At 33.8% G+C, this 14,716-nt stretch overlaps 1 protein-coding gene across 4 annotated transcripts in view; it reads right to left on the bottom strand.

Moving 5' to 3' along the window:
* LRBA (LPS responsive beige-like anchor protein) overlaps positions 1-14,716 on the bottom strand; it is a 623,871-nt gene that overhangs the window by 77,805 nt on the left and 531,350 nt on the right. For all 4 annotated transcript variants that reach the window (XM_072975847.1, XM_072975846.1, XM_072975849.1 and 1 more), the window contains one exon: positions 310-477. In XM_072975847.1, coding sequence (XP_072831948.1) covers positions 310-477 — 168 coding nt within the window. The remainder of the gene's footprint in view (positions 1-309; positions 478-14,716) is intronic.

Genomic DNA, 14,716 nt, shown 5'->3' with positions numbered 1-14,716 from the left:
ATGAATTATTTTCCTAATTTTTTAAATTAGTGAGTAGCCTTCAAAGTTATAAGTATTGTAAATATGATTATTGATCCCTTAATGGGTTCAAATTGAAAAACCTCTCATTTTATATTGAGTCAAACACTTTGTTGTAGGGAAGTTCTGGGTTCAAGTCTCAGCTAAGTCACAATCTTAAAGGTGACCCTGCTTAAGTCACTTCACTCATCTGGCCTCAGTTTCCTCATCAGTGAAATGAAAGTATGGGGAAGATGATATCTAATAGCTTCCAGTCTAAAGATACCTGTTAGACCTGATCAGGTAACTTACCTCTCTCAATACAGGATCAGTTATTGCATTCAGATTGACAGCTCCTTCGTAGGTCAGGTAATAAAACACATTGAGGGCTCGAACAGCCTCTGGTCCTTGCTGTTTATAGCCAAAAATGAGATCAATCCATTGGTGAAGCTGGCAGGAAACAAATTCACTCTCCAGGGCCTGAAAAAAGGGCATAGATCATATTATTATGCAGAAATTTATTTTTAAAAATATATAGAGGAATTCAGAACAAGCTGTAAAGTTTAATACTAAATTTACTGTGACTTTTACAGACTTATTCTGATATCCTATTTTCCACCAGAATTCGTTCTCCTTTGTTTATAATCAGAGAATTTCCAGCACTTGTCACACTGAATTATAATAGACTGCTTACATTTCAGTATTTGCCTATGTTCCTTGGTCACATTTGTAACACAGGGCCTGAAAGGTACTCAACTTGTGTTTCAAAGAGAGGTCATACCCTGTAAAGGCTACTTTGGGATAGCAAATATGAAAACATTAAACACGTACTATTCACTTGAAATATTTATAATTTTTCTAGAATTAAAACATTTTGTTGTCTCCTTCAATAACTATAACCAAATTATTTAGTTATTTCAACTGAGTTTTTGGGAGGAATACTTTTAAATACTGAATTATTATTCTAATATTAATATTAATATCAAATCAGACCAAGTATTTGATTCTACCAAAATAATAGTGTCCAATAAATAATAAATGAACATAATCAAGTGTTCAGTGGAAATGCTGGGTTCAAGGTCCACTTCCAATTCATTATTACATTCTGTTACAAGCAGTGTACCTAAAATACAATAGGTATCAATAAATGTTTGCTAAACTTAACACAGTTAAAAATGATAATAAAGATGTTTTATAACCAGAGACTTGATTTTTAGAAAAGTACTCATATCTATATTATTTAATATTGTTCAAAATTAGTCCAACATAAAAGCCAAGCATTATACTCTATCAATAAATAATGTTACTCAAATCATAGAGTTCTCAAACTCAAACTCTGAAGCTTAACTGGAAGTGTACCAAGTTATATCAGGTAATGTATCTCACTGAAATTCTTATTTTTAGAGTCATAAGTGTCAAACTATGATGTATTTTTGGTGTGGCTTGTGGCTATGTTATCAATATTATACAAAGAAATCTGTCGGTTCTAAAACAAAATTGACGAACTTCTATCGCAAGCAACCAGTAAGATATGAATAATCTTGCAACAAAAGACATTCCTATTAGTTCACAGATAAACATTTGTATAAATATGTGCTTTATTAAAATAAGTGCCTATGAATAAGAGAATTATTTATGGATAAATTCAAATAATATATTTCCTTTAGTAATATTTAACAAGGCTTCACAACATATCGCACACTATAAAGTAAAAAAAAATTCTGCAAATAAAAGGCAAATCTCATATTCCAAAGTATACCTAAAAAAGCATTTTGCTAGTTTCAATTGTGAAAAGTTATTATTTTAAACATCTCTTATAAAACTCATTATATTTATAAATTATATTTAGTAAATAGCTAAGAAAGCAGAAAACTGCTTCATATTTTATTTGAAATAACAAGCGAAGGGCTTGTAATAGCTTTAAGTAAATTCCTATTTTAAGCACATAGATTTAAAATTGATCCCCAAATCCAGAAACTATTAATGCAAGTTGCATTCAAAAATGATACGTTTGTTTCATTAACTTAGGCCATGGGTAGTGATGGGGGTGGGGGTGGGGGAGTAGAGGACATGTTTAAAGTGACACATAAAAACAGCAATTGTCTTAATTTGTGTGCAGTGCACTCTACACAAAAGCCCTAAATATGTTCAAATTAGAGCAAGCTGCTTGATTGTCACTGCAGTCTCATGTCACATTAATGCATGACAAACATTAAACCATACACTTAAATGGCAATTTATATCATTTAAATGTTTACTGCCAGACTAGCTCATCACTCATTTAAATGTGACTTTCTGACAGCTAATTTCAGTTAATTTTCTCCAATTCACTTAATTAGAACTTTCAATCAGGGAAGGGCCTATACATATCTGTGAGCTTACATTCTTTTCAGTTGTTGTTCAGAATAAACTGCTGAAAAGCTCTACTATAATAGATTAGCGTGTAATATTTCCGAGTCCACAAAAATGTACGACTACATGAAGCAAACTCACAGTGTGTACTCTAAGAATCTACACTTATTTATGTAAATAATACTCTCGCCAGTAGTTTAAATAAAAAACGTTTAGTTCATATACACACACTATTGAAACGATAAAAAGAAACCCTGCATCCAAGCTAATTAAAAATTAATGATTTCAAAATTGTTTAATAAGATAAAACAGTCAGGAGTCTCCTGAGTGTCCGTGGTGTTGTGATTTGAGACTATAAAATTCTAGAAGGCTCAGCAAATGACGAAGTACAAACGAATTTTCTCAATATTAAAGCTCTAAAAACTAGGGCAATTTTATTTTATGTTCATCAAACAAAGACTTGTGAGTCTTCCTAATGCTGATTACTTCTTTATGTACATTCAAAATGGTGAAGTTGGTGAGATTTAGATGCTTTCCATCTTGACACCACACCAGAATGTTAAGTAAAAAGGCTGACATGAAATACATTGTAGGCTCACATCATGTCACTGACACACATGCAGAAAAGTCCACAGTGCCATGGGGCAGGCCTCCCCTTACACTGTTACACTGGTTGACCAGTAATTCATCAAAATCTTGGCAAAATCTCTTCCAGAGGTTGATAAACACGTTTACTTTCACAAATAAACTTTAAATAAAAATTTTAAAACTAAACTAAAAACCTCAGTGGTCTTCAAGCATTTCTTGAGATATATATTAAAAAGGGACAGGCAAGAACAACTGCTATGGATACACGGGAATTCCAAAAAGTTGAAAAATCATTTCAGCACAATGTCAGTTCAGGGCTTTAACATCCTTTTGATACCAGTGAATGACAACTATCTAACCCAAAGTATACAATAAGAAACAAATGCACTTACTAAAAGACTTGAAGGAAGAGGGAAGGGCAAGCAGGAGGAAATTATTGAGGGTAAAAAAAAAACCCCACAAATAACTCAAAATGGAATACCTTGGGAATACCTTTTATAACTGCCGTTTTTGAGATTCAAAAACATAAATCATAAAACTTCCATTAATTTTTTAAAAAATCTCCTTCCTTATAATAAGATTAAAAAATACTCTTTACATAAATACTTATTTATATGCACATTTTTAGCTGCAAAAAAATTAAAACATGCCAGCAGAATGCTAAGCATCTGAGATTTTTCAAAGCCTTTAGGAAAAGTCCTCATTAAGACTGGAGTTAAATACGGTTTGCAGCTAGGGGACAGGAACATTCTTCCTAGGCTGCTCTCAAACCTAACCAATCAATTATTAGTACTCCCCTAGCAGGCTAGATACATCATTTACATCCAATGTGTGCTCTGAGTAAAATTTGTAAAAAAGAAAATCCACTAAAATGTCGAACACAATACAATAATATTCAACTCATCTGAGTTATTATAAAATAAATCAGTCACTAACATTCAATTGTTAAGCACCAAATAAGACTATGAAAAGCCTATCCTATGAAGCCTCACATATATTGTCAGGCCAATCCAGGGGGACTCATATTAGTCTTGACAAACTGTCTTGGGGCTGATATCTGTTTTTTTAATGAGATCTATTAAGCAGAGACTAAAACACTTGAGATATGCTAAAAAGTACAGTATACAGATGTCAAATACACACACTTATTAGTAACTTTCATTTGTTTGGTCCAAATGCAGAACATCAACAAATTAAAGCTTTAATACTATAAAGACAATAGTAAATTATTCATAAATAACTCATTTGTGTAACCCCGTGTCAGAAATAATTATAACATATATGAATGTGTGTCTAACAATAAATCTCAGTAAAAGATCACAATATATGTTTTCCCGAAACTAACCCATTAAGGAAATGAATTATTTATTGATAAAAAAGTTATATAAAATTATTCTTATTTCTTATAGAAGTCAAATAATAATGTAACTTATGCAGAAATAATTTGCTTTTCCCAAGAAATTCTAAGCTATCTGAGAATAAAAATTCTACAATATAAAGTATTAATCATGTGTTTAGCTAATCTATGAATACTTTAGAAATACTCCAGCAGTTTCCTTTTACTTTCAAAAAATCAAATTGTCTCTAATGTAAAAATTATGTAAAATCAAGAAAACCAACTTCAACTAAAAGAGAAATTAAATAACTGCTTATTTCAAGATCAAAAGACTTTAATTGTATTATTTGTGCTTCTTATACTTCTAATTCCCAGGATAATGCTAGTACTCAGTTACATTTTTGCTAATTCTTCTCATACTATGCCATATATAAAAAAGCAACTAAATAAAAGCTACTGGTTTCTATAGAATAAATGATTTTTATAAAAAAATCAAATAATAAGATAAAATATTATTTACAAACTTTTAATTATAGAAATAATTGTATAACCAGAAGGAATTAGGCGTGTGCACCCCAAATACATATTTCTGCACTCCCACACCAATACTTCTGTCCCCAGGCTTTGAGAAGGCCCAGTTCAGTACCAGGATACAAAATGCTACAGCTGTACATTCCAGACAGAAATAAAAATTACTGACTCATTCTCTGATTTGATACACAGTTCAAGATGTATTTGATCATATTTTAATGGAAGAAAGTATGAAAATTAGTTTCATAACTTTTTAATTGTACCTATAATTTAGAGTCAATTCTTCTAAATGTAGATAGTAAAAAGTTTCAAAGGAGTTACTGTTTGGATTGGCAAAAATGTAATATACAATATCATGGACTTGGAATTTTAAGTATTTTTCATTTTAAATATATGTAATACAGCCTTCTTATACATACACACACACACACAAATGGATTTAAAATGAACTGGTCTGTTATGTTTGCATGTGCTGGATTTCAAACACTAGTGGTAATGTTTCCTTAACATTGATATATGACCTTTGTAATTTACATTGAAGAAAGCTGTTTTTTTCAGCCTAATTAGAACTGTTTCAAATTTTCCTGCTAAATATATGATATAAAGTCCTTTCAACTTTTTTATTCTAGAGTTTCTTTCCATGTCAACTTTGTTCCAATCAAAATATGCTTTGAATTAAATGATTTTGATTGAATATGTGGATCACATTTCACTTCTAAGATTTAAAGTCCAAAAAGGAAAAGTTTAGCCTGTTCAAACAAAGCAAGAGCAGCCACTTTGCGGAAAGCTATTCACATTTAAGAAGACTGACAAATTGTTTGTGTGCACCATTAGGTCTAGTTTCTGCAATAGTTGCCAGATTTCCTGTCCCCTAATAAGATACATTAACTCCTTAAATGCTGGCTCTGAATTTCTGATGAATCTGAGTAACTTTAGCGAATTTTTTATTTACCTATAATTTCCATTTTTGAAATAAATTGAAAAAAATAGAAAAGAAAATCTGCCATTAATATCAAATTTTTCAAAGGTCTCAGAAAAATCACCATTTTTTTCGTATTGGACAGACACAGATTCAGAATGTGAATGTGCTTTCCAAGTGGGATTTTTCCAGAAGTGATAAATCCACATTAATCCTCATTTTTGAAAAAAAATGCATTAATTAACCTATTTAAGGATTACTTGTTCAGGTGAAGCACAACAGTCAACTTACTGAAGTACTGGAGGAACTATAATCTACTAACATGAGCTTAACATTCTCCCATACTGATTACAAATACATCACAGTGCTTCAGAATTCAGATATTTACCTTAATACAAATATTTAACAAAAATGTGAAACAAATTTTATATTATTTACTAAGAAAAGTTTACTTTGGGGGCTTAAATATGTGTGAGGCTGTGACATTAAGAATAATGAGTCATATATGTTTTCAATAAAAGGGTGAGCAAATAGATAAATACATGGATATACAATAGAAGTTACTTCATTGTAAAAAAACGAAGTTATGAATGCCAAAGGAGAGGGAAAGGAGGGTCGAGGATTTAGAGGAAAAAACTGAGGGATGCTGAGAATAAAAATTATTTCTGATAGTTCTAAAAAATAAAAATTAGTCAACAACACATTGAAGTTCAGGCTGCAAGGCAGACAGAGAAATCACTGGGGTAGTTTGGTACTTCTAAACTGCCCTTGAACTGTTGGGCAGAAGAGAGATTCTGGAGCCACCAGCACACTGTTCATTTGTACGTTTATACCATTACTGAAGAAATGTGTGAGTTAGTATCGTACCTTGATATAACCATCAAACACTCGTGCATCTTTTGGCAGGAGAATCATTCTGTCTACGATTGTTATTGTGTAGTTTTAAATGGAGTAGTCAACCAGCTGTTATATATTTTACACACTGAAGGCCATGTTTCCTTTGAAATTCATAGTTTTAATCTCAACTGAAGTCTGTATTGCTGTGTGCCAAGATCAAAAGGATTAGGCAAACTTGTACAATTACCCTCCTTTTTAGAGATGATTTTTTTCTAGTATTTAAAACAGTCCTATATGCTGACATTTTATCCAACTATTTTCTTTAGAGCTACAGAACATTAAAACATTTAATTAACATTTCAACCTTAGGTCACTCTTAATCTAAAATCTAGGAATTCACAATATACAGATATGTTAAACTAGTCATGGTGTAACATACACAGGGAGAGGGAGCTTTTAAGAAAAATCTATTAATAAGGAACAATTGAGAGCAACTACATCAAAGGATAGATATATCCATCTATTTTATTATTTGTTTGCATGTTGCATGCCCTCATTCAGAAAATATTTCACAGAGCTTACAATGAGGCATAGACATCAAGATAAAATCAATGTAACTTAAGAGAAGTAAGGCAATGCAAAAAGAAGGATAAGTAGTACATGAAAATCATGCCATGAAATTCTATAGACTTAGCACTGTGCCATGCATTTGGCGCTAAGCTTTCTAGCAGGCAACATAAAGAAAGAAACACGAACACTTCCAAGAGTTAAGTGACTATAATGTAAAAACAAACCAGATGGCCTAGAAAAACACATTATTTCTATTCCTCAGATAAGAAATTCCTCCCCTGGCAATATGATGGAATCCAGGTATGTGTCTCTCAGAGGGACTGACTTAATCCTGGATAGATTTAAAGTATAGACAAATGGAGAGACTACGTATTCTTCAGGCAATCCTGCACAAACATTATTTCTCTTAGGTGAGGCTCTGAATGTTAAATTCTGCATTACACTCCATGACACGTACCTGGAATGCAGCCATTTTGTTTTGTCAGTAAATGCAGAGCCACATGGTTCAACAACAGCTAAACTGAGTCACAGGACTGATAATCTCTTAAAAATGTGAAGAGCATAAGGAGGAAGACACAAACAAGGTTTCTACGGAAGGCAAGCCTGCCTTCACTTGGAAGGGATAGTGGCCTTCCCTAAGACAGCGTCAAGATTCTCCTCAGAAAGAAATTCTGGATAAACCTCCCCACACAGATGAACGGCCTCCAGTAAAAACCTCCAAATGCCAACGGTGATGTCCAAATACTTATAGATGTTATAATATTTAAAACCACTGTATTAAATGTTCAACGCTTTAAAAAGAATTGGTCAAGTATTCCTAGAAAATTAACTTTGACTATTGTAAACTTCTGTTATGCTAAGATAAACTAGTTATAAAAATACATACTTTAGTAATTAAAATATGAATCTAAAATTCTTAATTATCTAGGTACAGGAAAAAAAGAATAGGTTTCCTCTTCAACAACCATAGAACAATGTATTAATCTGCTGTGAACTTCTGGAGGTTTTATTTTATAGACAGTTATTAAAAGAAGAAAAACAAAACCAAAAAAATTTAATCCCTTCCCATTTGCTTATCCACACAGATCTGATAAATACTAGCAGTCTCTTGCCTTTGAAGATGGCCAGACCAGAATCCCTACTTATTGCCAGATGTAGTTTAATCCCATAGGGACTCCAGATAAAAACAAGGGGCTGTCTTCATGGCACCAATGATTCCTTGGACTGCCTGCCGTAAACTTATATTGGCAAATCAAAATCCTTGGCAACACAGAACACTTATTATATCACCACTTCCAAGCATATCCAATAAAAAAAAAAACCTGAACTAAAGCATATGAATGCAAAAGTTGCTGAATATTTTTAGAGCACTGACAAGCTCAGCCAGAGAGCACATCTGCACTGACGTTGTGTGTGCAATTGTATACACGTGCATTACGTGGGGCTAAATGTCTTTTTTCATTCTACAACTTTCAATGAATATCAGCAGCTCTGTCATCCATTCAGTCAACAAACCTTTACTGATTGCTTACCATAAACTCCGATCTATACTAGAGTCTAGGGGTAATGAGATGAGATATCCCTTTGGGGGAAGGTAGGGAGGCAAGAAGTCATCTCTATGACAATTACAACAGTTTACATGACAGGTACTGAGAGCCCCAGTCAAGAAAGTAACAGTGGGAGTGAAGAAGAGGGGACAGATTTCACGAAGACTGAAGATAGTAGTTATCACTTTTACCACCAATTGATTACCAGCGTGAGAGGGGAAGGAAAGGGAGTTCAGGATGGCACCCAGATTTCAAGTTTGGACCTTAACCATATCAGAGAAGGAACAATTTATATAGCAAAGGATTAATTCAATTTTGAACTGAGTATTAATATTTTGAACTTTCTTTTATAGGTTTGAATTTAACCCTAAGCCTTTTTTTTGGATCTAAGGCTGCTAATTATAACAGGAATTTGTATACAATTTCAATATTAAAATGTGTTCATGTTCAATACTGGAATGTTCGAGCCAAAAAAATTCTGGGTTACAAAATAACCACCAAGACTTTATACCAGTGACTTCAATAGGAATACAAGGCAAGCCAGGTATGTAACTTTAATATAGTATATTTAGTCAAAAATATCATTTAAACATATCATAAATATAAACATTACTTTGTATTAAATCTTAGAAATTTGGTATGCTTTTTACACTTACAACATACAGCACATCTCAGTTCAGACTAGCACATGTCAAGTGACCAGTAACCACACGTAACTAGTGGTTACAACATTGGGCAGCAAAGCTTTACTCAGTTCCAAATACTGAATATGCATTCAGATTTTTATGGCATTTTGATATAAGACAGAATTCAGGCTTTAACAATATTTAAGCTTCTTAACAAATAGATCTGCCTACTAAAAATAACGATAAACCTTACAAAGCACCCGCAGACTAGAAAATGACCTTTGATGCAGTTTTGAAGTTGTCTTTACAATTCTCAGTGCCATGAAGAATGACTATGTCTTTGGACATGGCAGCAGAAATAAAATACCTTCAACTTTGAAACAGACATAAGTGTTCTGCAATGTACATCCTTTAGTCATTTACCTGAAGAAATGTGGCAGCATTCAAAACACGGCACTGTGACTACTCTCTCTAACAATAAAGGTAAACAGCTGATTTTATCAGTTATGATGTTACCTATATACACTCCATCCTTAAAAGTCCTTGGTTAGAACTTTTTACATATTATCTACTCAGCTCTATCAGCTGTGTACTTTAAGAACTAACACAGAGCCATAGACTACACTTGAGCACTGGGAACATAATGTTTGCGGAAGTGAGATATATGAAATTTGTAGACAATGTGGGTGCATTCATACACCTCGTCAAAATCACTTCATTTTAGTAGCAGTGGAAACCAGCCTCTGTTTGCCCACTCCTGGAAATCCCATAATCTCTATAACAACAACCTATGAGTCTCTAAATCACAATAAATTGTAGGTACGATTCTTTCTGAATTATCAATGGAGTAATGACTGGTTAATAGAGTCAGTCTTGTTTAATTATTTTTATGTAGCCACGAGTACACAGGCAGTATGAGATCAACAGTCTAAACTCCTTGAAAGATTTAACTGAATTTGTTATTTATGCTTCCTTATCTCACTTTCACTTCTTAACTAATCTCTTGTCTATTACAGGTCCACCACTGAAGATGCTTTTGCTGAGATCACCACCTCCAACTGTCAGAATCCAGTGGAAGCTTCTCCTTCCTCACTTGGCCTCTCTGCGTTAAGGCATGTATGCTTCTAACTGTGTCTTCTCAAAGCTTCCGTGATAACGTCCCTGTAGGTTTTCTTTTTACATTTCTGATCCTTCTCACTTTTTATAATGTAAGGTCTTTTTCCTCTGTTACATCTTCAGTGTTCCCTCTCCTCAAGATTCAGTCCCAGGCCCTTGTTTCTGATATAACTCACGCTAATGAGTCAGACTTCAACTACCCTGACCGGCTTTTCTGACCATCTCCAGAGTTTCAAGTCCAAAACGTCAACTGCCCATTAGGCTACTTCTTTTCCTGTGCCTCCGGTAACTCAAACCTAATATAGCAAAAAAAAGGAAAAAAAGGAATAATTTTTCCTTTTAAACTTGCTTTCTTGCTTGCTTTTTTGATTATGGAAGCAGAACTTCATCCAGTCAGTCAAATTTGAAAGGTGCCAGTCATCCTGGCTTCTCCTTTTCCCTCTCCCTCCAAAACATTATCTAATCAGATAACTAGCCTCCAAAATATCTTTCAAATTTGTTCTTTCTTTTCCTTCTGCTGTGACTGTCTTGGCTTTGTTATTTCTTGGCTCACTTATTCTAACACTATCCAAACTGTTCTCTTTATCTTTAAAATCTGCCCCTCTCCATTCAGTTCCTATCATGACTCTCCTTAGGACTTTTTTACAGTTCTCTTTCCTCTAAAGCAGTGGATCTCTAACTTTAACATCCACTAAAAGCATCTGGAGGACTTGCTGAAACACAGATTGCTGGGCTCCCACCCACAGAGTTTCTGTTTCTGTAGATCTGGAGCTGAACCCAAGATTTGCCTTTTTAACAAGTTCTCAGGTAATGCTGATGCTTTTGGTCTGGCAACCACCTTGTGGCCACCACTACCCCAAAGAAAAAAGTCTATCTGACTTACAAGGCATTTCAGTTGTTCACAGAATCTGCCCCCAGTCTTATTTGTCCACAGGTCTCACTCACTCACATTTCTACACACACACTGCACTCCACCTTCTAAGTCCAGCTCACTTACTGTTCTATAACAGCAACAAGATCTTTGCTTTGTAGCTCTGTAATGCCCCCTCTGTTATCTTCCTCCCTTCCTGGCAAACTACAACTCATTCTTAAACACCAAGATCAAATGTAATTTCCTTGGTTAAGCCTCCCCCAAACTTCCCAAGGAGGCAAAATAGGGCATTTCCTTCCCGTCTCAGAGTGAAAAAAAAACAAAAACTGTAACAATGTATGGTGAGGGATGTTAAGTAGACTTGCGGTGATCATGTCACAAATATACAGATATTGAATCATTTTGTTGTAGAGCCAAAAGTAACATGTTATATATCAATTATAGCTCAATAAAAATTAATATTAAAAATTATACACACAAAAACAAATCAATAAAATGTTAAATGCTTTAGTGGTAGCATATGCTCTTTCATCGTACTACCACAAGTTATTGTATTATTCACTATATTACATTATATATTATCACAAGATACATATTTACTTGTTTAGTTTCTTATTTAGTGTCCATCTCCCTCACCGAACAATAAGGTCCAAAAGGGCAGGTACTAGGTTGTCTTTCTTACTGTTATATTCCCCAAAACTAGTAAGTAGTAGGCACTTACAAAATATCTGTTGAATGAATAAATAAATACATCACTTAATCTATTTCTCTAATTAGTTACTGCCATGTCTGTTTGATCTTCATAATGACAGCCCCAAAGGACAGGTGTCATATTCTTCCAATTTTGTGATCACAGACCTAATTACCTAGTAGACCCCTAATAAATGTCTGTTGAATGAATGAATGGCATTTAAGAAATTCTTGTGATTTAGCACAATTCATGTCTATGCGGAGGGACTATGATCTTAAAGCACAGTATAAGAAGCATGAAATTGACCATAGAAACTTTACCCAGTTGATACTGTGCTAATTTGGCCAAGTTTAGAAAATGTGAAGAATTTCTGTGATTACTAGCCATTACAAATGAGTTGTCTACAGTTAACCATACAATCAAATTTAGGGTAGGATGATTACAGGGAAAGAAGAAAAAGTGAAGTGGCTATTACAGCATCATCTTTCAATGTTTTATTTTCTCTTGAACAATGTCAGGAAGATGAGTGCAGATAATGTCCTTCATAAACTTGACAAAGCCTCTAGAAGGACAATATATTATGCAAGGAGAATGCATCTGAAGGTCAACCTAGAAGAAACTCTCTGATCAACTAAACAACAATATAACAATAACATCAGCATTTAACACTTAGTGAGCACTTATGATGTGCCTAGTTTTATTTTAAATGTTTTACACAGATTATTTTATTTAATCTTCACAATAATCCTATGAGATAAGCACTACAATCCTAATAAATACTGTTTACAAAAGAGGCTAAAAACATTAAGTAAACTGACTAATGCCACACAGCTAGTAAATGTCAGAGTTGCCACCTAAACCCAGATCTGACTCTGAAGCCATGTTACAACACATCCTTTTGTAAAATTATGAAACAGAATGGTATATGCCAAAGCTGCATTCTAAAAATATGAAGCCATTTCATACCAAGAATTATTTTTAAGGGGTTTCAAATATAATATTTGGTAACACTAGAATTAAGTATTGCTGAATATGAACTAAATCTAATGTGCCATGTCGACCCGGAGGCTTTATTTACAGATTTCACTGTTCTTTCAGCTGGTTTTCACCTTTACACCTGCCTTTCAAAACTAAAACTTTCACCTGTACTACAGTTTATTTTTCTGTCTTCCTGACCGGTAGCTGAATTCCTGGAAGGCAGAGATTATATCTCATCATTGGAACTGAGCATATAGTAAATACTCAATAAGTATTTACAGAGCTAAATAAGAGATTTATAATCTAGGCTTCTTTTCATTATTTATTAGGAGATTTTTTAAAAATCAAATTAAAAAAAAATCAGCCTTTAAAGCAAGACAGAGAATACCAACATACTAGTTAATTGCCAAGTCCAAAGACCCTCAATAAAGAAGCAATCCATTAAACTATTTTGGGATAAGAATTACCAGTAAGAGATCAACTCATGCTGCTAATTTCTGAACAACCATGACCATTAGCAATTAAAAAAATGCAATTTCATGTACTTTATTGTGTATCATATTTTGTTTTGACACATGAACTATTTGATTCCTTTAAATCAAACTACTGTGAAAAAAGAAAGGAGAAAATTTCTCTCATTTCCTATTTAAATAAACATTTTCATTTAACTACCAAACTTGATACATGTTTTTGTTAATTTAGAGAAAACGTTTTAAATACTTGTATGTAATAACACTGTCTCAAACTATCTACTTAGGACACCAATTACACGTTTTTCTTTTATATTTTCAAATGATAGCACAAATATTATTTACTTTTATGATTTTAATATCTCTTAAGTGTGCCACTTGGCAAACACTTTTAAGTTGAACTACTTGAATAAGCAATGTCAAACAAATATATCTGTTTTGAGGCATTTTTTAAGCTTTTCAGATAACTGCCATGATAAGCTGGTAAGACACACTAGAATACTATAAAATCAGAGCTGGAACCACTATCTTGATTAGGTTAGAAGAACTGGGTCAAGGACATAGATATATTCACTCTGAGAGACCACCGTTTTCCCCCTTTGTTGTTCAAAAATATAACTCTTCTTTATAGAATGTCTACATTTTCAGTTAAATTCAACTCAAGGGATGCAGTTATAAGGCCAGAATCTATCAAAGATCTTATTATCAATAGAAGCACTTAAATTTTTCTTAAATATGCAGGGGAAAAGACAAACAGCAAGGCAAGAGTTAACTGAAACATTCCTCTTTAGAGCCACGGCGGCGACGTTGAGGAGTGGGGGCTGGTGGACGGTGGGAGGAGGGAGAAGGCAGAGAGACGCAGAGTTAATCAGGGAGCAAATCCAAAGCCAGGCATGGATAGGCCTCACTAATGAGCCTCAAGGACCCTGCAGTGGTTTTCAAACTTAACTGGCTTCAAACGATGCCACCCCATGACAGAATGCAGCTAGCCAGAAGAGGAGGGTGATTAGAATAAATGACGAGAGTAATTAACTCTGATGTGAAACCACCTGATTGGAAAAGAGAAGCCAAGAGCTATTTAGCTGATGGTCCTCCAGGAGAAAAAGGAAGCTTTCCCTTTCTCTTGTGTGGGTGTTCAGTTAGAACTCAACTCTTTCAAGTAGGTATTTGGTAGCACTAATGAAAAGCAGCTTTCATTCAAGGGCCTTCCCATTCATTTTGAAAGGGGAAGAAAATAAAAGCTTCAAAGTAGAACTAATTTACTTTACTCCCCTACCTCTTAGTGGA

Source organism: Vicugna pacos, chromosome 2 (genome assembly GCF_048564905.1).
Source record: "Vicugna pacos chromosome 2, VicPac4, whole genome shotgun sequence".
In the NCBI taxonomy this organism is placed as follows: domain Eukaryota; kingdom Metazoa; phylum Chordata; class Mammalia; order Artiodactyla; family Camelidae; genus Vicugna; species Vicugna pacos.
This window is presented reverse-complemented; position numbering and strand designations above follow the sequence as displayed.